The 24,215-nt window shown below is 35.2% G+C and overlaps 3 protein-coding genes across 4 annotated transcripts; 2 read left to right on the forward strand and 1 right to left on the reverse strand.

Annotated features, from left to right (window-relative positions):
* Positions 1–6,303: 6,303 nt before the first annotated feature.
* LOC124456074 lies at positions 6,304–7,311 on the reverse strand. Its single transcript, XM_047006610.1, has one exon. It carries the CDS (start codon positions 7,309–7,311, stop codon positions 6,304–6,306), a length of 1,008 nt encoding a protein of 335 aa, XP_046862566.1.
* Positions 7,312–9,033: 1,722 nt separating this feature from the next.
* On the forward strand, positions 9,034–10,256 carry LOC124456047. Of its 2 annotated transcripts, XM_047006589.1 has the most exons (4): positions 9,034–9,369; positions 9,626–9,667; positions 9,746–9,856; positions 9,943–10,256. In XM_047006589.1, exons 1-4 carry the CDS (start codon positions 9,325–9,327, stop codon positions 10,093–10,095), a joined length of 351 nt encoding a protein of 116 aa, XP_046862545.1. In that variant the 5' UTR covers positions 9,034–9,324; the 3' UTR covers positions 10,096–10,256. The 2 variants fall into 2 exon arrangements, with proteins under 2 accessions (XP_046862545.1, XP_046862546.1); XM_047006590.1 differs by lacking the exon at positions 9,626–9,667.
* A 2-nt stretch (positions 10,257–10,258) lies between these two features.
* LOC124456075 (neurexin-4-like) lies at positions 10,259–11,334 on the forward strand. Its single transcript, XM_047006611.1, is given in 4 exon segments — positions 10,259–10,289; positions 10,496–10,668; positions 10,670–11,049; positions 11,051–11,334. Coding segments are annotated over 4 exon segments (681 nt in total). The 3' UTR covers positions 11,148–11,334.
* The last annotated feature ends 12,881 nt before the right edge of the window (positions 11,335–24,215 follow it).

Here is a 24,215-nt window from a genome sequence, read left to right on the forward strand (position 1 = left end):
AGCAAGAAAACGACCTCTCTACTGAAGCACTTGCCACTGCCAACACACCATTTTAACAAATTTACCACTTGACCTAAACTCGACTGGAGATTAAATTTGAAGATGTATGTAAGAACCTCATTACTGCACTCTTTGTGAAAGTCCTTGTCGTTGTAAATGAAGGAAAGTTGACTCTCCAAAGTTTGGATGTCAAAAAGAGGACTATACTTATCTTTGAGAAGATTGATCTTCTCCTGTGGAACTATGCCCTTCCATGTAGTAAATAGTTTAGGATTTACAAGGTCTAAAAACTCGAACTGATTAATATCTTGAAATCGTTCACTTAACATGCCTTTAATGGAATCAATAATCTCAAAATAAAGCTGTTTGTAATTGTATCTACTATCTGCTCTGGTTGCTGGTGGGCCTACTTTTTCTAGTGCAGTTTGGTAAAACTCGGTGAAAGCTTGATCTGTGCGAAGTGACACAATAAACTGCTTGAAATTGTCAATCTTGCTTATGCCATAGTTAAAATGGGTTTCCCTATTTTGAAGAATGGAATACAAAATTGTGGACTGTTCTAAAATCCTGTAAAAAACACACACTAGAAAACAAAAGAGAAAGCTATCAAAATAATGCAGTAAGCCACTTATTTTACTTAATGACTCATCATCCCACCCAGCTGGTTGTTCAAGTACCCCCTCAAAAATATCTAAAAGTTTTCCATAGTTTTTGTGCAATACATTGATTAATCTAGAGCGATAATACCATCTTGTTTCACCAGAGGCAGGAAACTCAAGGTTGTTAGATGTGAGAAAAGCTTTTCTTTTTGGGGCATTGCTTGTAAATGTGCTGAATGTAGCTATATTAATAAAAAAGATTTTAACAGGAGAAATTGACGAGGCTGACTGGCATAGGACCAGGTTAAATCTATGAGCTGCACAATGAACAAAATGAGCAAAAGGATACTCTTGTCGAACCAATGCTTGAACACCATTGATATGGCCAGACATGACAGAAGCACCATCTTATGTTTGTAAAACCAGTTTTTCTTTTATATTAGAATACTCACCAAGTTTATCTTTGACAACTTGTGATATTGCTGTGGCATTTCTGTTCATACTTACATCCACAAATCCTAATTGCCTCTCCATAATTTCAATTGCTTTGTCAAACCAAGCAATAACACTTAGCTGCTCTTTGGTGGAGACATCAGATGCTTCATCAACCTGAATACTCATAAATGTGCAATCATTTATTTCCTTTCTGATTTCATCTTCAATAATTGAATCAAGACAGCTGATAAGACCATTTTGAATTTCTGGGGAGACTCCAGTAAATCTTCTGTCACCAACTATATCAGATTCTGCTAGTCTACTGTGCAGTCGACGCTCAAATACAGAATCAAACTTAGCAAAACATTCGAGCAACTCTCTATAATTACCTTTGTTCAAGCTACCTTCGGACTCATTGTGACCTCTAAATGGCAACTCTTGCTTTGACAAATACAGCACGGCCTCAGTAACAGTTTTAAAATTTCTCGATTTTGTCTTACCTCCTCATTGTGACGCTGAATCTCATTTCTTCTAGCGAGGGACATAAGACAATCAATTCGTTCACTAGCTCCATACGTTTTCCATGTCTTAAATGCAGTCAAATGCGATTTAGATTTTCATGCTTCTTAGCATCAGACATAATACTCCGCATATCGTTGTAGCCATTCTTAGTCCACGATGGCGATGTTTTTGGGGAAAACATTAGACATGGCCAACAAAACACTTTCTGCAAGGTTGTACTGCCACACAGCCAGTCCTTCGCCTCATACCAATCTCTCTGAAATGGTCTTCCCTTATTTTGGATAGTTAAATCAGGAGTAGGCCGTTCATGAACGATAACATTCTGTTCGACCGACGATCGAGCAGAGAACGGTTTAGCTAATAAGCTATTTACTAAATCAACATCAGTTGAGCAAATTGCAGTCGCACTTGAAGCCATTGTGTCATACACAAATACAAAATAGCAATTTGAGAGTAAACACAATGGAAAATTCATACCGACAATGACACGTAATTTGATAATCACTAATCGCTGTACTCGTATTAAAAGGTCGAATAATTACAACCTCCGCCAATTTAAAATAGCGGAGTTCGACTATAAAAACAGCAGATTTGAGCATGCGTCAAGTCCCTTAGCCAACCAGAATTCAAAACTTCTTATATAGAATTATATTGTATGTTCCGCCTCTGAAGATGGGCGGAATACGTGGAGAATCGCGCGAGTATGCAATGTGCGAGAAAAGGCGGTTGCTAGGTTACATAACAAATCTTGAGATTTTGCTGTATTACGATTACGAAATACCTAATAAAAGCGTAAATATGAACGAATAAAACATAATATTACAAATTGTTCGTGAAATAATGTATATCTTATGTCCAAATAGAATATTTATTATTTTTTTGGGAAATTTCTACTCCCGCCGGGCGGGAGTAGCGGGACCGCTAGCTACGCCACTGGTCATCTGTTCTGGTTAGTAGGATGTCGAGGAAGGTAAGTTGTTTGTCGTGCTCTTCGTTTTTAGTGAAGGTAATGTTCTTTGTGGTATTGTTTATGGTGTGTAGGATTTGTTCAGTTTTGTCTTTCTTGATTATGGCAAAGATGTCGTCGACATATCTTTTCCATAGTCTGATGTTTGTGTTTTTTTGACTGAATGTGTTTCGACGTGTTGCATGACAGCTTCTGCGAGGAAGGTGGATAGTGGTGATCCCATTGGTGTGCCTGAAATTTGTCTGTAGTATGTGTTTTGGAAGGTGAATTCAGTGGAGAGGCAAAGGTGGAATAAGTCTAGGATGTCATTTTTGTCTAGTTGTGTTGTAGCTTGCCAAGTTTTGTCGTTTGTGAGTAGTTCGTTTGTAATTTTTTTGGCAATGTCTAGTGGTATGGATGTGAAGAGTGATGTCACGTCGTAGGATATCATGATTTCGTCTGGTCGTAGTTTAATGTTTTCAATACTGGCGAGGAAAGTGATGGCATTTCTGATGGTGTGAGGTGAATTTTTGACTAATGGATACAGAATGTTATAAAGATATTTTGAAAGTTCATACGTAGGTGATCCTGGAAGCGATACGATAGGTCAAAGTGGGTTGTTTTCTTTGTGGATTTTTAGTAGTCCGTAGAATTTGGCGGTGGATGCGTCATTGGGTCGGATTCTTCTGTAGTCGTTTTCATTTAGTTTCTTTTTGTCTTTTAGTTGTTTCAGTTTCTGGTTGATGTGGTTGGTGGTCGTTTTGCTGGGGTCTGTGTGGAGAAGTTCGTAGGTGGTGGTGTCTTGTAGGAGGTTTTGGCTTTGTCGATGTATTCTGATCCGTCCATGATGACTGTTTTGCGTCCTTTGTCAGCTCGTAATATGATTATTTGGTCGTCGTTTTGTAGGTTTTTAATTGCTCGAAGTTCTTCGTAGTTTAGGGTGACAGGTGGTTTGTGGCAGAGGTTATTTGTGATTTTGTGACGAATGTCTTCTTTCGTTTGGTCTGTTAAGTTAGTGTACTTTAAAGCGGATTCCAGGTCGGCAGCGTAGTCAAGTTTGTTCGGGTCTTTAAACTTGTAATTTAATCCTTTGTTTAAAATTTTAGTTTGCTGTTCGGTTAGTGGTTTTTTTGAGATGTTTGTGACAAATTCGTTTGTGTTGGGATGGAGTTGTTTGTAAGATCTGGATTCTTGTAATTTTCGATGAAGTTCGTGGTGTCGTTTTGTTCTATATGCGGATGTTGCTTTTTTGATGGCTTCATTAATGGATTTGGCGTCTGATTGTGTAGTGTATGTTGTTACGGTTTCTCGATGTTCTTGTGGTTTATGACGGTAGATTCGTAAGCGGTTGTGGGCATCTGATATGAGGACGTTTAACATACGGCGGCCGCTTGATTGTGCAATTTGTTGAACGTGAGTTGTTTTTAATGGTGGCCGATAGTTGATGCTGTTTGGTAGGATTCGTTTTTGTTTGCATTTGTGTAGGAAGTTAAGCTGCTCCAATGTTGATGACTCTTTACGTGCGAATAATTCCCATTTTCTTGTTCTTCTGAGAATATCTATCCCATATGTCGATTTTATAAGTTTGAAAATTTGTAATCCAGGCATTTAATACATAAAACATAAAAGTTTCTCCGGATTTTAAGTGATTTTATTAAGCTTTCGACTCGTTGCTTCGAGCCTTCATCAGAATGAAGATATTTATTTACACGTGCTTTTAGCTTGGAGACGTTTAGAGCGTCTAATTGGATTAGTGGGTGGATTAATGTGAAATGATTAATGGGGTGAAATGCAAGGCCATGGGTTTTGGTGTATTGTGAATATGATTGGTGTTAATAATATTAGAGTGTAGTGTTTTAGTTTTGGTGTTGTTTGTAGTTTTTTTGTCCTTTTTCTTTAGTTGTGAGTACATGATGGGTATGTCGATATGTCAGTTTATTGTGTCGTTGTCTTTACTGTACCAAGCTTCTTTAAATTCGCGTGCGTGTTTAGTCGGTGCGCGTCCGAGTACTTTGGTTTCTGTCCATTCGAATGTATGGTTGTTTCCATGGATATGTTCTGCCGGTAGTTAGTTCGGATCTCGTCGTTTTACGGCGTTTTTGTGTTCTGTGAGTCTTACGCATTTCACCCCATCCAATCATATTAATCCACCCACTAATCCAATTAGACGCTCTAAACGTCTCCAAGCAAAAGCACGTGTAAATAAATATCCTCATTTTAAATGAACGACGAGTTTTTTTATCGTAAACATATAATGTAATATCTAAAGGCGGATCTCCACTAGACGATTTTTATGACGATCGTCTTAAAAATTCGCTGAGCCATATGCGCAGTAGGAAATAAAAATCGTCGACTACAAATCGAAACGGTTTCTACTTTTCGTCGAGCGCTTGACGATCGTCGTAAATTGAACCAATGAAATTTCATCCCGTGAAACTAATTACCATTTCTCTAAAGTCAAAATGGCTGCCACCAGTGGAGAAAACGAATTCCAACTGAACGGTACAAATCCTGTAGAAAATATACCGTCAGAGATTCAAATACTTGCATCTCCGAGGAATATCTCAGTGGTACAACATTTTGTTGATCAAAATGTGGTACAAGATGTTGGAGAGCTCGATAATGAAATGCTTTTGCAAGCTCTCCGAGACTATAGTTGCTTGTGCGAAACAAACAATATAAACTACAAAAATAGGACCATGAAACTTAATGCATGGAAATCTTTGTCTCGAATGTTCCAGCGAGAAGGTAAGTGCTCTAAATTAATGGAGGACTTCAAGAAACTTGAGAATTTCACTTATGTGTTGTTTGGTTATTGTGATGTAACATGTTAAACATGCTAAAGTGGACAGGAAAACTTCCCGACGTTTCTGCATAAGGTTGATCGTCTCACCATTTCGTTTGACTGTGCTCCTTGACTATATGTGTTATTTCGTATTTCATGTCAACTCTAACAAAATTTGTTTCTTGCCCTTTTTTCAGTTCCATACCTTCAGAAAATTTTTAAGAACCTTAAAGATTCTCTAAAAGAATGCCTTGATAGGAGACGAGCATTGTCTACATCTGGGGCAGCTGCTTCGACACTTCCAACATGCAAATATTTTGAGGTCATGAGATTTCTTCATGAGAAAACAAGCAATTTGGAAACTCAGAGTAATGTGGACCTTGAAATCCAAACAATACCAGAGAACATATTGGACATATCCTCATCACAATCTCCAGGACTTAGTCAGCCTTCTTCAAGCTGTTCAAGCGTATCAGATGAGGCAAAATATGGTAAAAGAAAACGTCCTAATTCTAACGATCAACTAGACCCATTTCTTGACCATGTAAAGAGTATGGACCAGAAAATGGTAAATTATTTAGAAGGAATGTCCAGTAAAAGAGAAAATGAAGATAAGGATGAAGCAGAGTTATTTTGTATGAGTCTTGTTCCAGTTTTAAGAGATATGGAAAAAAGCAACTCAGACAAGCTAAATTAAAAATTCAACAGCTTTTGTATGATTTACAATATTCAGATACCTAAAGAAAATTGTTGTAGAACTTCACAGATCGCATTAAAAATTAATAACATACTCTCACTTATACAAGATACATTCCTTCCAATGAATACAGATATATAGCAAGTGAAATCATTTATTTTTAGAATTATAGCTTAAACATGTATTGCTAACTATATAAGTGAAAAACCTCTTTCGTATGAAAACCCATCACATCACTAATGCTCATATTGAATATAAATGGCTTCAAATTTGTTTTTTAATTTGAACACCTTACAATTTACCACTGCCAGTCAACTGCTCATTCATTATTAAAATAATCAGCAAATTGTTCACGAACCCACTTAGCTTCTGCACCATAGTTATTTGATGCACCAACATCTGTAATGTCACCCAATCCATTCATACAATTTGCATCTTGTCGCCACTCACCAGGGTTAAACTCATTACACATTTGCCCATCTTGATCAGCAAATGATGGTGGGCAGTATAGATTTGAATCGTCATCTTCATTTATGCGCATAAGGAAGTTATGCAATGCCACAACAGCTTTAGTTATGGCAATCACATTATCAACTTTGGCAACTATAGGCCTATGAAACACATGAAACCGACTAGCACATATACCAAAAGCATTTTCAATGACACGTCTGGCTCTGCTTAGCCTGTAATTGAAAATTAGTTTCCTCTCAGACAGGTTTGAAAAAGGATAGGGCTTCATCATGTGGCGTTTTAGGCCAAATGCATCATCCCCTACAAATACGTGGGGTAGTACTTTCGTTGAATGGGTAATCTTGCCATCTGTGGGTATGTTGAGAAGCTTGTTTTCAATAGCATAGCCAAGATTGCTGTTGGCGTACACGCTGCCATCACTTTGCCGCCCGCTATCACCAATATCAACCAGTGTGAATTTATAATTTGCATCACTAACTCCAAACAAAACAATGCTATGAGTCTTTTTGTAATTAAAAGAACTCGATGTCTGTCCAGCAGGAGCAAACATCTGCTCATGCTTTCCACCAATTGCTCCCAGCATATTAGGAAAGTTCCATCGATCTTCAAAATCTTTAGATACTTTTTTCCAGTCACTTTCAGTGCAAGGTGTTTTCATGAAACCCATTTCCTTTAGTTTGTCCAAAAGTGCGTTGCATGTTTCGTAGATAATTCGACCAACAGTCGTTGAGCTCTTTCTATAATTGGCAGCGATAGTTGTATGAGCATCCCCAGTTGCCAAGTATCGCAGAGTTACAAAAAGTCTTTGATCTACACTTATTAGTTCTCGCATTTTCGTCTCTTTCTTTTTTATCATCGGGCAATATACCCCAACAAGGTCTCAAAAGTGTCAGGTAACATCCTGAAATATCTGAAAAACATTTCATGATCGTATAATCGCAAGTCTTTAACTAGCAAATTGTACTCTCCTTTCTCATTTCTTTCCTCGTACAGTTTACGCATCCAAAATCTTGGTGGTTTCGCTTTGTTTTCATGGATCTTACTCTACATGCATGCAGTAAAATCAAATGCCTTCGAAGAAGTAAATAATGCATTAAAGTTTGATTCACATCCGCCATTTTCTCAATTCACATTGCAATTTGCAATCGTCTTTGACGATTTTGTTGACGATTTTATTTCCTACTGCGCACGTGGCGCAGCGAATTTTTAAGACGATCGTCATAAAAATCGTCTAGTGGAGATCCGCCCTAACACTAATTCTGTAATTTAATACACTTAACGATAGTCACATACACATATATATATATCATGTAAATAGCATAATCACCTTCATTCTATGTACTGAAGATGACATAAGCATGCCAAAATATGTTTACGATAAAAAAACTCGTCGTTCATTTAAAATGTGTGATATCCATCGTGCTTTTAATTATGGAAATATCCTCATTCTGACGAAGGCTCGAAGCAACGAGTCGAAAGCTCAATAAAATCCGGAGAAACTTTTATCTTTTATGTATTAAATGCCTGGATTACCAATTTTCAAACTTATATATATATATATTACGTTCACCGTTACCAGAAAGATTTAAGAACAGAAGACTTTAACTATTTTATCTTTATTCCAAAGCCATCATCAGAGAATATATATAATATATTAATCCTAAGATTATTATATTAACTATTTTATGTATTATGAATATTCAAATAGAGAAGGTTATCAGCACGAAATAACAGGTTAGTATAAACTTATCTGTCTATCACAACAATAAGGCCCTGTTTACATGAGACCAGAACGAAGTCAAACAGGTACCAGCTCGTTTCAGTTATAGTATTATTTATAGTAGATGTTTACAATGGACCGTTTCGAAAATAACTCGGAGCGGTCTCAAGTCGGTACGACTTCGGATCGACTAGGACAATCCATCTGAGTCCCGAACGGTATGAATTGAAACCGGCTTCAATAAAAACTCAAATTAAAGTTGCGAACAGTCTGAAATGACAGCAACGCATGTGCACAATAGTGAATTATAAAACGAAAATGGCCAGCAGGTGTAAAACTAGTCTGCAAATGAGGCATTACGCGAATAAGGATTTTTCATAATTTTGTGCCAGTCCCATGTAAAAATGCGACAAATTCTTATTTTCATTTTGGTTTGACTTCGTTCCAGTCACATGTAAACAAGGCCATGTAAACAAGGCCTGTAACTCTTCCCCGTCCTCAAATCCTCACATCGATACGTCTATCATAAAATAGCCAAATATTACGAGTACTTGGTATCTTTCGTATTACACAATGTCTCTCAATACAAATAATTATAATAATAATCCTTGCTCTGGGCTAGAGCCGCCTCTAGCTGTCCACTGTTTATGTACTGTCTGGAAGCTAATTATAAAGTATGACGTAATGTTCGTTTTGTAATTGTCACATAATTGCTATTTACAATATATGACGTAATTTAACTCGAATTAGAATGTTACTATATAATAACGAGTCAGCATGATAAAGCTAATCAATTAGTCTGACATTATCTTAACGTCAGAATATTTATTTGTTGTAACTTATATTTAAGAAACAGCAACTTTATTATGTATACAAATATATTATTTGCTATGATTTGATAAATCTATTGTCATGCAGCCTGAGGTCACTATAAACTTCGAACATTTCTCAAATTTAAGCTAGCGCTATGCTTTTGGCTTTTTTTTGAACAAAGGGAGGCACACTCAATTATTGTGGACCAAAATGTATTGCTTTTAATAACGGGACCGTACTTAATTCAGCCTATGCCTGGTTTTAGGTTAGAACTAGAATGCTAAAGCGTGTGTGGAAAAGGTGTATGGAGTTTAAAAAGAAAATGCCAATGGACAAATGGAAACTTTTTCTATCGACTCCATCTGTGGCACAGAAAGAAAGGTAGAGAAATAAAGTTTCTATATGTTAAAGAATAAATGATACAACAGATCAAAAACCCTGACGGTTCTAAAATCATAATACTTCGAGCTATCAGTAAAATGAACTATGAAAAATGTGTTTTATATATATAAAAAAAGTGCATGATATACATGTGAGGGACGAATACGATTTACCCTTTCTCAGAAAAAAGTAAATGGTATTATAACTCAATTGAATTGATCCTTACCTCACAACTTCAAGATTGTGTTCATTTTAGGGCACTTGCTCTCATCAGTTTGATACACTACTTAAGCAAGGAGTAAGTGAAGATGAAGATTTAGACCTTCTCGAGTTATGTATTCTTTCGTCTTATTAATAAATAATTCTTATCTCATAGACCTTAACAGTATCTAACAAAAAAATTTGGAAGATGTCATATCGCAAGCACAAGAAACTGCTTTATGTTAATGAAGGATCAGTATGGAGAGCACTGCTTGATGAAAAACAGGTCTGAAGAAACAGAAGTTGCATGTGCTTATGTTTTAAATTACAAAATGTGAAAATTTAAACAGTTTCATATCTCTTACATTGAAGATGCATCAGATGCAGCAGCAATTTCGAAATCAAAAAAAGACAATCATAATTCAAGAACGTCTTATCCAAGTTCTAACACAAAATATAACAACTTTGAGTAAAGAGTTAGAGCTTCATAACGATAATTTTATAAATCAAGCAACGCACTCCTAGAAATTGAAAAATCGTTGAAACAGCTTATAAATATAAACATAGGTATGCAACACACCCCACACAACGATATTGGCGTAGCCAGCCTGCAAATTTGATCCAGCTATGCAATTTTTCTGTATTCTTTCATTGCAAAAAATAATAGGTCATGAATTGAATGATAAGAATGCTCTGCAACTTATATATAGCAGCTGCTGGTTATGTAACTTAGTTTTGGTTTACATTTTCTACTTACGGGGGAAACTACGCGCTCCACTATTTCTCAAATATGTCATCGCTACTAACTACGTGACATTTATTTTAAAGAGATAAAAATCTCGGAATAGCTGAATTTTTTTTTCTAAGACACACACTTCACAACAGACATTTATTTATTAATGCTGTTTAAGAGGCATAAAATAAGTTCCAAATATAATTTTCAATACTTTTTGTCATCTCAAATGTAATTTAAACTTTTGTGGCACTCTAAACAAACTTTTCACCTGTTCAGAGATTCAAAATTACTCAAGGAATTCAGCAGAGTTCAAAATATTTGGGATCAGATTTAAAACATCTGTCCGTATTTACTGTGATATGAAATCAAAAAAATGGTGTTGGTGTTACCGTAATTGGACACGACAGTGAAAGAAGAACACGTGTTGAAGGATGTCAGAGTGCTGGCTGCTACCGTCGAACCGATAAAGTTGATCTACCAATGCATGTCATTATCAAAATAATTCGAAATTCTGCGAATAGTGAGCAGTTTATAAGATATGAGTGTTACGGTAGCATAATAACAGATTATGCAAGATCGGTATCTAGAAATGATATCACGATGAATTTGTGGGAGGGTGCAGCAAAGGGCAGTGAAAATTGTGATTGTGGAACTACCAAAAGTTGCAGTGAAATTAGTAAAAAATGCAATTGCGATAAAAATGATGAAACTTGGAGATCAGATAGTGGATATCTTACTGACAAAAAGTTTGCTCGTTTCTCAACTAAAATTTGGCGATGCTACTATTTCTTCTGTAGAAAAAGGGTATTACACCGTTTGGAAGTTACGGTGTTGGGGTTGAGCATCTTGAACATAAGAATACTTTTATCATTTTATACATTTACAAATGCAACTTTTTTTGCTAGTTAAGTATTAATTTTCTTACTGTCACACTTTTGTCAACATGTTTGTATTACGATCCTTTCCTTTGATGTTTCCAATAATGTTTGTGTAAAATGTCAAATAAACTGTTTTAAAGCGTGTATAAATCTTTGAAATGCTCACCCAATGCTCACCAACAATTCTAAACAAAGAGCTTTTTTAATTTGCTACTTTAATTAAGGAATGAGCTTAAAGATATCAAAAGCCTGCACCGTCATACACCGTGTTTTTTTCGAATAGGCTAAACTCTTGAAAAACAAAACTGACTATTTAGCTCGGGAGCTTACATTAAGTGTATAAGATCAGGGGTGGATCTAGCATTTTTCAAACATCAGGCATGCAACAGCGGAGGCCTCCTTTCTGGCTTTAGAGAAATGCAAAACTTTTTTGCGGTCATTCGTTTTGAATATTTTTTTTCAAAAAAAGTTGTTAAATGAACAATATATGACTGATAGAACATAAAATTGATGGATATAGTCAAAAATTTCTACCAAGTTTTCAGACATAGACTCCGCTCTTCCCCCCCAAAAAAAAACATTTACAGCTCTATGCAAAGAGTTTGGTGTGAAATAAGGTACCATAAATGACAGTTTATAGATTTAAAGAAGCTCAGATTTCAAACCATGCAAGTTGATTTTAGCTTTTCACCCAATTCTACGCACAATACCAGAAAAATCACCTTTTAAGAAAAAATCTCAATTCTTTTCGGCAAAAGATAAACTATACAATGTCAGAATGAAAATTTGTGCAAATTAAGAACAGCTTACTGCAACTAATGTTCATTAAGCATCACAGTACACTATTTTTTTCGGTTATTCTATGCAAGCTGTGCTATATAGCAATAACCAGTTGCATTGTACTTGCCAATATAAACAAGAATGTAACCAACATGCCTTTAATTATGATTCCTTGAATTGGATATCATAATCATTCCTTGTACTGAAGATGGCATAAGCATGCCGAAACATGTTTACTATAAAAAAATTGTCGCTTACTTGAAATGCCTCATAAATATAGTGCTTTTAAGAATTTATGGAATTATGAAATTACATGAGATGACAAGTACGCATCACATGCACATAATCATTACTGAAAATGTCAAAATCCTTTCATGTCTTGAGCTTAATGGTTATATTTTTTATATTATCAAAACTTGTTAAATTTTAAATCTGAAATAATTTAGTTCAGAATTATAATGGTCGTCAGAAAAAATTTCTAGTGACCATGAAAAACTGAAAAATACTTGCGCAATTCTACCGTAATTGCGCGCCAGACAAAGAATTTTTCAAATGTGCGCGCTTGCCCGTGTACTTCGCTAACAACTGCGCACACGAGATTTTGGGTGGGCAGTGCAAACTTTCCAGACTGATAATTATGTTTAAGGAAAATAACACCATGGCACCTTATGGCTACAGATCTATTCGTCCATTGAAAAACATTTGAAGGAATGTAAGATTTTGCTACCATATTAGGACCAGAATCCCCGATCAACATAGAAATCATAGTTAGAAGTCATTCGGCAACAATAATTTTAGAAGCATTAACCTGCTTACCGTACACCATAAGGACATAAATTTGATCACATAATCTCATAACTTGACTTTGATATCTTTCATGGATACGTTTATGTTATCATTCACCGGCAATTTTGGACGTAAACTTCTGCAGAGAAATTTCTACTATTTCACATTTACATGCACGTTTAACAAATGCTAGATTTGATGAACAGAAGTTTTGCATAACACTTTTTTTTATTTCTCTTTTGGCACAAGTTTAAGTTAATTGTCGTTGAAGAAGGCCTTTTAATTGAGCAATATTGGTGAATTTAGTTTTCACATAACATAATAAACATCAGCACACATACACGCAACACCTATCAAATGGTATAATACTTTAACTATCCATTTAATCTGATAGTTTATTATTCATTACCAACAAACGCAAAAAAATCTTCACAATAAACACTAACCAAACACACTGGATCATACTAATATTCATGTTTACTCCGTGACATAGATGGATCAACAATAGGAATGTAATTTCTTCGATTCTTTCCAGCGCTACACCTCAATGGCACTTAGAATGTTTTCTTCAGTTACAGGAAATCATTCGAGAGGCAAATATTAACATAGCACAATATTTCTGGCATTGAAACGATGGATTTGACCAAGTGACCGGTTTACGAAAACATTTATAGGTGAATAAATTCGCGACTCCTCACCGATATCGCTCAAATATATGTTAAAAATGATCGCTGTATATTTCTCTTTCTTATAAAACTTGGTGGGATAAATTACGAAGGAGTATGCTGGCAAGAACTGCAAAAAAAACCAATGGCTTTTCAATGAAGTGAAGATTAAATTTACTTTAAAATACCCAAATTTGAAGTGGACAAGATTAAAGCTTACTATTCCACCCAGTAAACACCTAATGTTTTCCGGGTGGAATAGACAAATACTCCACATTTATAACCGTCTGATTGTCTAAAGTGTGGCGGCTGTATATATTCACACTGAAATAACTGAATGCTTTCCTAACCTGTCTTAACAACTCCAACTTAGCTGTAAGAAACATTAAATGTTAGTGTACTACATACTTTTGAAGATGCAAAGGTGTGAAGAAAGAAATGTTTTAGTTACTAATTCAAATTTCTTACCTCAAATTGTCAAGCAGATTTAAACAGTGGCTTAGCCAGGAGAAGTAGTTACTCCCGCCCACCCATGTTGCGCCAAAATAACATAGTATACGACACTTCCTAAAATGCATAAGGAGAGATTCTTTTTAGCATTCCACTTGTTAGTTTACACTTGTTTAGATTGAGACGAGTAGACAGGGATGGCTTTATTCTTTAAAGTTATGCTTAATTTTCTCAATGAGGTACCATGCATTTTAAGAACAAATATCAGAATAAATATCATATTTATAAAGAAATGCCAGCCTCCTTGGTTTTTCTACAAATTTTTCATCCACCTCATTATGCTACACCTCTGATTTCTATTTTTGTTCAATGATATCTTTGTGAATATATATTCTACACAAAAAGTTAAGCCAACCTTGTCCCATTCTATTCCTGAAATAGCTTTTTACCCATTTCAAGCATGAAATGACCTCTCTACTGAAGCACTTGCCACTAACAAGACACCATTCAATTTTAACATATTTATCACTTGACGTAAACTTGACTGGAGATTAAATTTGGAGGTGTAATTAAGCACCTCATTACTGCACTCTTTGTGAAAGTCCTTGTCGTTGCAAATGCAAGAAAGTTGACTCTCCAATATTGGAAAGTCAAAAAGAGGACTATACTTCTCTTTCAGAAGATGGATCTTCTCCCGTGGAACTATGCCCTTCCATGTAGTAAATAGTTTAGGATTTTCAAGATCTAAAAACTCGAACTATAATATCTTGAAATCGTTCAAGTGATACAATGAACTGCTTGAAATTGTCAATCTTGCTTATGCCATGATTAAGATGAGTTTCCCAATTTTGAAAAAATGGAATACAAAATTGTGGAGGGTTCTAAAATCCTGTAAAAACACACACTATAAATCAAAAGAGAGAGCTATCAAGATAATTCAGTAAGCCACTTATTTTACTTAATGATACATCATCCCACCCAGCTGGTTGTTCAAGTACCCCCTCAAAATATCCAAATGTTTTTCATAGTTGTTGTGCAATACATTGATTAATCTAGATTGATTAGTCTAGAAATAATACCATCTTGTTTCACTAGGGGCAGGAAACTCAAGGTTGTTAGATGTGAGAAAAGCTTTTCTTTTTGGGTATTGCTTGTAAATGTGCTGAATGCACCTGTAAAATGGTGGAGAAATCGCACTAGTATGCATTGAAATGTGCGAAAATAGAGGGTTGCTAGGTTACAAGACAAATCTTGAGCTTTTGCGGTATTACGATTACGAACCACCAAATAAAAGCGTCAAAATGAAAGAATAAATTACAAAATTGTTTTTGAAATGATGTATATCTCATCTTTAAATAGAATATTTATTATTTTTTGGGGAAATTTCTCCTCCCGCCAGGCGTGGGTAGCCGGACCGTTAGCTACGCCACTGGATTTAAAAGGATTGAGTTGTGTTCAACATTTGTTGTGTTAGAGTTTCCCATCATAGGATCAATATACATACGACATTTTGTAATTTTATCAAGAATATACAAAAAAAAACATAAAGAAAAACTTTACGACAACATAGATCTTAAAGATGGTCTCCCTTATTTTACACATTTTTTACTTCAGCAAAACGAAAAATGAAGTGCAAATTGTTTTTGATGAGTTACTTACGAACAAAGTCCAGTGCACTCCATTTATGTTCAAAGGAAAGAAAATCTTTTCAATGTTTTGAAACTTTTCTCCCTGCCAAATTTAATGGCTGCTTGAGCCACGCTTTACAACTTCTGTTAAGGTTGTATCGGCAACCAAAATGCTCTTGTTGTTGCAACTGAGTTGCGCAATGTTGAATCAAATATCTAGAATGATTTTTGCTTTACTATTTTTGTATTTTACTAAATATTGACTTAATACTTGCTATTAGCGATAAGTGACACCGCAGCATTAATGATTTGAAGAGGAGAGGGCAAATATTCGTACGTATATTCGTAGTAACTGCTCGTAAAAAACAATTAATTTCGAATGAAAGTAAGTAGGCAAAACACGCATTCAACTGAGGTCAGTTATATAAACAATAAACTACATTTTTTATTGTTGTATCGCGGTGATCTAGAAATAACATTTCAATAATTTTGTTTCACTTCTTGCTTAATTACTGAAAAAGGCTCAGTTATAATTACTTACGTACCGTCAAGCAATTCTGGCACAAATGAAGGTGCTTTATCTTTTATTTCTTTTTCAATAGAGTCCCTTTTTGCCAAGTGCTCCACAAGTCGGAATAGCATCACTGGCTTTCATTTGCAATATGCCCGAATTCAAAATAGAAACTGGACCACATTTCTCTAAACGTGAGTCAACCTCCAGTAAGCTAAACAAATCATAACATAAGTTGCATTATAGTTGTTAGTTTCAATTACCCACACAATGCCTATTTGTAATCAAGATAATGTATAGTGACTTACGTATGTCTTACATTGTTAACTCTTTCATGATATTCCATTTTCGACAATTCTTACCATACAGAGAAAGGATTGCGATGTTCAACTGGTCCACTTGAAATTTTTTCTGTTGAATGCTTATCAGCGAAATGATCAATATCAATCTTTGTTGAATGCAAATTCTAGGTGGAAACCATCTGTAATAAGGTCAATTACGTGTTTATGAAACTAAAGTAATGAAGACAACATAAAATTGTATGTCATATATTTCTCTTTCCAATACATCATTGTACAAACAGTTCTATTTGTTGACACAATGTTTTAGTGTGCTTGAAAGCTCGTGTCTCTCCATTCGGAACAATTACAAAGGTTAACTTCAATTGAATTCATAAAATGTGATTGAAGGCTTATTTCAGACAGCAAGGAAAAAAAATAACTTATCAACTAGCACTTACTTTTTCTGTTTTCTCGCATGCTAACAATTCGCCTTCAGTTAAATCAACGATGTTCATCTTTTTAGCTTTGAATGAGCTTTTTTTTCGTTTCGGTAGTTTTTTATGGAACACTTTGTGATAATCGACACTGGTTACTTTTAAATTCTTTTTGCAGGACTTTGTCGTAGAGGGAAACCATCTTGTTTTTGACAATGTTTTTGAGCGTGTGCAATGATGGCATCAATGGCGAAAGCTGCATCTCCAAGGACATTTCCATCCTCAACAAGGAAAGTGAGATTTCTCAAATAATCTATTTTTTTAATAGTAGCTTCCTAAGTTTTAATGGATTAGGCTGTGTTGATGCTGTTTCTTTATCCCTATTGCTGTTTAAAGGCAGTTCGTCCATTTTACCTATTCCTCGACTGGTTGTTAAATCTTCAGTGTCAAAAGGAATAAATACGCTGTCACGATCACTATCCTTTGTCTAAATATTGCTCTTTCTATCAACTTCACTGCCGTTATCGTCAGATACTCTTTATCAAGAGTAATGAACACGCTATTTTATTTACAGTATAGGCAATTGCCTAAACCCCACTCGTCAAAGAAATTGAAAATAGCATAGACGTGTTTGCAGGGATACTGAGTTTTTTCAAATTGTCACACTTACAACTTGGTTGACTTAAGTCTACGGAGTAAAAACTTGTTACAATCGTGGCTGCTTCTTACAATAAATTCCCCCTTTTCTTGGTTTACACATCTTATATGTTTTTGTTTGTACTTAAGTGCGGCAAAGTCACTTTTCAAGCAATGTTTTACAAACTGAGGTGGACGATTGTGCAAGTATTTTGAAATGGGTTGATTGTACCTTCTGTAGCAACTGCTAAGTCTTACATTAGTATCCAGGTATCGCTTATATGAGTCAGGTATGAACAACTCAACAAGCATTACTGCGATTCCGTATACAGATCTATCGATGAACTGAGGCAGATAGCTCTACTTAAAAACATGATCTTTTTGTTTTACAAAACGTTTGCTGTTGGCTTTACGAAGTTTGTTCACATTTATTTGTATTGTAAAGTTATGCCTTTTGCACCGTAGTCTATCACGAAAAACAATAGACCGGCAAAAATGCTTCTGAGCCAATGAATTTTGCCGAAAGTGACACTTGCCATGTAAGAAAGAATAATAACTATAAACTGTTAAATATTAAAATTCGCAGATTTTGGTGATCTATTCTGGCGTTTTGATTGGTCAGGACTTACTTTAGACTTAACTGCTTGAGATGGTCGGACTACTTTAAAGGCATTGACTTACCTAATGCCTCTTGGTGATTGGTTAGACTTACCTGACATTAACGGGCCAATTATATGGAAGTGAGTTGGCCCTGTTAAACGAGTTGGCCCTGTCAAACGAGTGATGTGTGCTCCATCAATACAGCTAAAAGCCTGCATCATACCGAATCTCAGTTCAAATTCTGATTTTTTTTGCCTTATTTCATTTTTGGTACATTGTAAATAGATATACTTTTATCCCAGCAGTAGTGGCAATATACCGATGCAATTTTTTTATCATCCTTTCATTGTGATGAGAAATGAAAAAAGATACTGCATTCATTGACCACTTAAGGTATTTTAATATAATGATTCACGTTATATCACAGGTGTATTAACAATATGTTCTTCATGACATTAGAGGTAATCAAGCAAGGATTTCAACATTTCAACATTTCAACTCACATTTAAAACGATTTTATTCCTAAAAATTTGCTCTAAAGTAATATGTCATTGTTAGTTACCGATTGCCAACATACATGTTTGTCTATGGAAATGACATTTTTTCATGGTGACTATCTATAGGAAGCTGGAGGAACCAAAATAAAAAAAAAGCGGATATTAAGCATCACTACACTAAAGGCTGTGGAGGATATACTAAGTTGCAGGGTACTAGAATACTGTACTGCCCAGCCCACATGCAAATACGTGCTTTAAAAATATATTCAGTGACTACAAGGTGAAGAAATGTTCGTTAGAAAAGACAATGCGAAAGCAGCTCTTTCAAAAGGTCTTTCGAAAGCTCTTTTGAAAGTCCAAAACAGCTAGCTTTCACATCGAGGAACCTAAAACTTTTAAAAAATTGAGCCTGTGCAACTCCGCTTACGTTTTCATCCAAAATTTGCCATATAAGGTATGGCGGCATCTATGTTTTTGACAACATGTTGCGCTTAATAATCTATAATAATTTTGATGAGGTTTTCCGTCCAGGTAATTACTATACAGGTCAGTGCATTTTTCCAATTATTGGATCAAATTGAAAGACAGCTCAATTACATCCATAGTTGCTTGTTCCTTTATAAAAAACTGAAATTACACATATACGTATCAAAAATACGTGTTGGGTCTGTTGCTTTAAAGTTGAATATCACTATCCAACTAAATTAAACAGTAAATATTAAATGGCAATGAAATGGTTTCAATAACAATGAAACTACTGATTTCTAGTCCAGTGATAATATAAAAGGAAATGCGATAGTTAATAAGTTTTAAAGCCTCTTCATTTTTTATAATAAACAGCAGACAGTAACACAAAAACTCTTATAAGATTAAAATTAAACGATGTCTTACTCATGCTTGACAATTGGCCGATTAAATTTGAAAAATTTCCCATCCGTGCGACCGACCTTTGGACTTCATAACAAATAGAAAAGCAGTTTGAATTTATATACTGCCATCAATAGTTCAGTATAAACTTCTCTTCCTCTAATAATGTGTTAGTCCACTACTTCCGCAATTACAAGCTTTGGAGCATCATAAATATAGAGCACACAAGTATATCTTTTTGTTTCACATGAACGTTCCTTGGAGCCATGGGCGGATCCAGGATTTTTTTCTTGTTAGTCAAAATGGCCGGAGGCGTTCGCTGCCTAGGACACAGCCGGAGGCATGCACCCCCCTGAAAAGGAGTTATTCGAAAAAATAGTTAAGACTATGAAACTTAAGCCGTTTCGCTCAATATCATAGCTCACCAGCATGCCTAGGATGTAGTCGATGAATACACTTTATATTCACTGTAGCATCCGACATGGACGGCCAGGTCTTTGCAAACCCAACCTTAAAAAAATTCTTTATGGTGAGCCACGATAATAATCAGTTGTGAGCATGTTATTATTACTGAAGACACACCATCAAAACACAAAACATGCCTAAAGTCCATGACAAATGCGGAATGTAGTACACAGATCTTGCAACAATAGAAGAACAAACAATCTACATCTTTAATCAAAAAAAGGTATAGGTTTTCCAGTACAATACTTCATATGAAATAAACTTCGAGTAAAAGAGAAAACGCTTACACTGGTTGAAGCATCTGATGTAGTAATCTATTTTAAAGCAAGATTTATATTGTTAGAAGTGAGAACTGTCGATATAAGTTAATGTTTTGGGTAATGGAATGAAATTGAGAGAAATAAAAAAGATTTTCTCTTTCAGCTAAAAGCCAATTCAATAATCCTCTTCTCCTTTGCAGACTAATCAATAACTTTTTGAATATTCAACTCAATGTCATTGTGAAACGAGTCTCAACCATAGTACTTCGACTATACTCTTTAAGTCTCCTTAAAGCTGAAAACGATCTCTCACACTGACAAGAGTTTACGGGAATGATTCCTAAAATTCTCAACAAAACTTTGATATTCTCCAACCAAGGAAAGTTAATGGCTTTTAGGGTTAAACTAATTTTATCAAGAAGACTACCTTGCTCCTTAGACTTCCAATATGTTTCCCACAATTCAAGCTCACTATCCAAAGCAATATGATTCGGAAGATCATCAGTACACATGGTAGCAACTAAAGTGAACTTATCCTGCCGGCGTGCGGATCCAGACTTGGACTGAGAGGGAAAAGAAATTAATTTGGATGGAATTAGATATAAACCATAGTAAACATTAGTAGCAGATTCTTTAAATCTTCTGACTAACTCCAAATTTAAATGATCGACTACAGGAATCGTGATAGATCTCTTATAGTAACCTAAAGTGCAGTCAGCAAGGATGTTGCTGCAATTTATCTGACGATGACAAGTACGAAGTTTACCTTCTTCAACATTGACCTTCACTGCTAAGTCTAAAGCAATTTCATACCATCTAATATGAGAGTTATCGATATCATAACGTATTGCACGACCTAAATTTTTTAAAGAATTAATCAAATGCAAACCATCTGCAATATCGTTACTAGAAGATTGGAGTAATTGGTTTACAGGAACAGTCAGGTCGAAAAAGCATCAGTAGTTATGGTGCAGGTATGGTCCCGGAAGTAAACGGAGCTCTTACCCGTGTCAAGTAGTTTCCAGTCCTAGGAAGTAAACAGGGCGCGCGCGTGTAAACCGGAAACAATATAAAATGAACGAAGGTTGCTATTGGATGACATGATTAATTGAAACACGATAAAACTTAATTAAAATTGTCAATTGTTTTCTATCCTTAAAGCAATATTAGATCCGTTTTCTTGTTTCTTTTGCAAATATAAAAAAGGAGAACACGTTACAATTTTATTGAGTTAAAGTTATTTGGTAATTTTTGTCTTACTAAAACGAAAATGGCTTTAAAAGTAGACATTGAGCAAGCAAAGAAAGTGAAGGAATCGTCCTTCGAATTTGAAGATGAGAGCCATGTTTTAGATGAACGCCAAAGCAATAGATAGAATAAATTGTTGAAGTGCTATGCCACTGAATTTGGTTTTAAAATATACGAACTTGTGGCAAAAGACTGTGACGGTTGTCGCGTTGACCATCCCTCACAAAAACGCCACGAATGCTTGATGATGCCTAATGATGAAAGGGTAGCGATTTAGTTTGAAGATGCAGTATCAAAAATTGATGAGGAAGAAGTCATGAAATCCTTCTTTGATAGCTTACAAGACATGACTCCGATAGTAAATGGGCTAGAACGTATCAAGTACACTTGCAATGATTGGAGAAAAATATTTTTGACAGAAAAAAAGAACAGATTAGAAAATGAGACGTTGATATTCTTAAATAAATTTTATTGAAATAAAACATTTTTATTTTATTGGAAAAAACTAGCAACGATCACTCTGAAATAAAAAGAAATCAATCTTACTGACTGTTCTACTGTATCAATTTTCAAAAGATAAAGAATTATAAAAATACATACTCAAAAAATCTTCTAAGAAGCGATCAACATCTTCGTTAAAACATGTAGAGTATAAAGCAATGGACATTACATAAAAAACACGACTGCAACATTCAATAAGCATATTAATTATTTGACTTAAAAGCATATCGGACATTTGAATGGCAAGCATTCTACTAGCCTCTCTCCAAACCAAAGATAGATGTACTTTATGCCCACAGCTCGGTGGACAGATCACCCATAGGTGGCAGTGTTCCCACTGGCCTAAAACAATGAACAAAATCGCAACTTAAATTTTCTAAAGTCATATTTAATATTGAAATTGTATTCCAATTCAACTTACTTAAAATCGGTCTAATGGTGTTTTGTGTAGCCATTCTAGCTGTTGGTTTTCTTTGATGATGCCTTCGCCGTTTACTTGCCTGAGACTTTGTGAGTGCTTTTACATGCACATTATTGACATAGGCTCCTTTGTTAGCAGTAATTTTCCAATGGATCGATTATTTCTTTGGCATGCGTGCGTTTCAGATTGAATGAAGGCATTAAAGTATCAAAACAGTAAATTAACTCGTATGTCTGCAGGCCTAATGTATTTCAAACACCGCCAATTAAGATTGTGAGATAACATGCAAGGTCATTGTCAGTTTTAGTTTGGAAAAAATATTATGTATCATAACTGTCTTAAAAATTATAGCTATGAGTCTTAACAATTATTATCTCTGCAATTTTTAACTTGTCATTATACTATGAAAACAAGCAAGAAGAAATTTTTCATCATTCGTGTGGAGAAAGAATTTTGATGGAAGTATGATTAAAAGAAGCCTTAATCAAACAATAAAAAAATGCAGACAAAACTTAATCCTTGAGGTAATTAGAATCGGCTAGCACAGCTAGAGCCCACATATTTACGAAACTGTAGGTTTACTATTTTGGTATTTTCATGGGAAAAAATTTTAACGGAAATATGATTAATAGAAGCCTTAATCAAACAATTAAAAAATGCAGACAAAACTTAATCCTTGAGGTAATTAGAATCGGCTAGCACAGCTAGAGTCCATATATTTATGAAACTGTAGGTTTACTATTTTAAATATTTTCGTCAACGGATTTTGCGAAGACACTAATACTGTGTATGAGTTTTATGGTAAAGTTTATCACGGCTGCCCCTTATGTCTTGATTTGAGAGGTGAAAATCCTTATCACAGAGGGACAACACTAAGAGACGCGTACAATCGAACCATTGAGCGTGAGAAAAGATTATTTGAGTTAAGGTATAATGTCAAAACAATATGTGAGCATGATTTCAAACGACTGAGACAGACACCGCAAATGCAGTATTTTCTAAACACACACGAATTCATAACAGACCTATGCCCGACTGATAGTTTTTTTGGAGGTAGAGTTGAAGGCTTTAAGTTGTTTCATAAGGCTGAAGAAAACGAGAAAATCTTTTATTACGATTTTACAAGTCTTTACATGTTTGTTATGAAAAAATCGACGTTATCCTACGGGTCACCCCACAATTATTCGCAAAAACTTTAAAGACCTTTCTAATTACTTTGGAAGAATGGATTACACGGCAGAATGTCATCATTCAGAAAACGAGCGTGCTTTTTGGGGGACTTTTACTACCATTGAAATGACTAAGGCAATTGAAAAAGGCTACAAAGTTTTAGAGATACATGAAATCTGGCATTTCGAAGAAAGCTCTGACAGCTTATTTAGCGAAAATGTCAATTTCTTTTTGCGATTAAAACAAGAGGCTTCAGGCTACCCCGCATGGATTTCCTCAGAATCAGACCATGCAAAATATATCAATGACTACCTAAAGCATGAGGGAATTCTATTGCGTAAGGAGAAAATTGTAAAAAATGCAGGGTTAAGAGCACTAGCAAAGCTTTGTTTGAATTCACTGTGGGGTAAATTTGCACAAAGTGATGATATGTTAATTACTGAATTTATTCACGACGCACTTGTATTGTACAATCGACTAAATAGCGCCGATACCGAGATTCACGATATGCAATTACTGAATGACGATTTAGTTGAAGTTATTTACAAGTGTCATTGTGAGTTTCAAAGGAAAATAAAACAACACATATATTTATTGGTATTTTTACTACTGCATGGGTACGTTTAGCATTATACAACGTGTTAGACCGATTGCATAATAATATTTTATATGGACACCGTAGTTTTTGTTGCAACGCCTGATTCAGAAAAGCCTCCTCTGGGAGACTATTTGGGGGATTTGACTAATGAAATTGACGAGGGCGAGCACACTACTGAATTTGTCTGTGGAGGTCCTAAAAATAATGCTTATACAGTTAGTAATGGTAAACAG

The sequence above is a fragment of the Xenia sp. Carnegie-2017 genome, unplaced genomic scaffold (assembly GCF_021976095.1).
Source record: "Xenia sp. Carnegie-2017 unplaced genomic scaffold, XeniaSp_v1 HiC_scaffold_41, whole genome shotgun sequence".
In the NCBI taxonomy this organism is placed as follows: Eukaryota; Metazoa; Cnidaria; class Anthozoa; order Malacalcyonacea; family Xeniidae; genus Xenia; species Xenia sp. Carnegie-2017.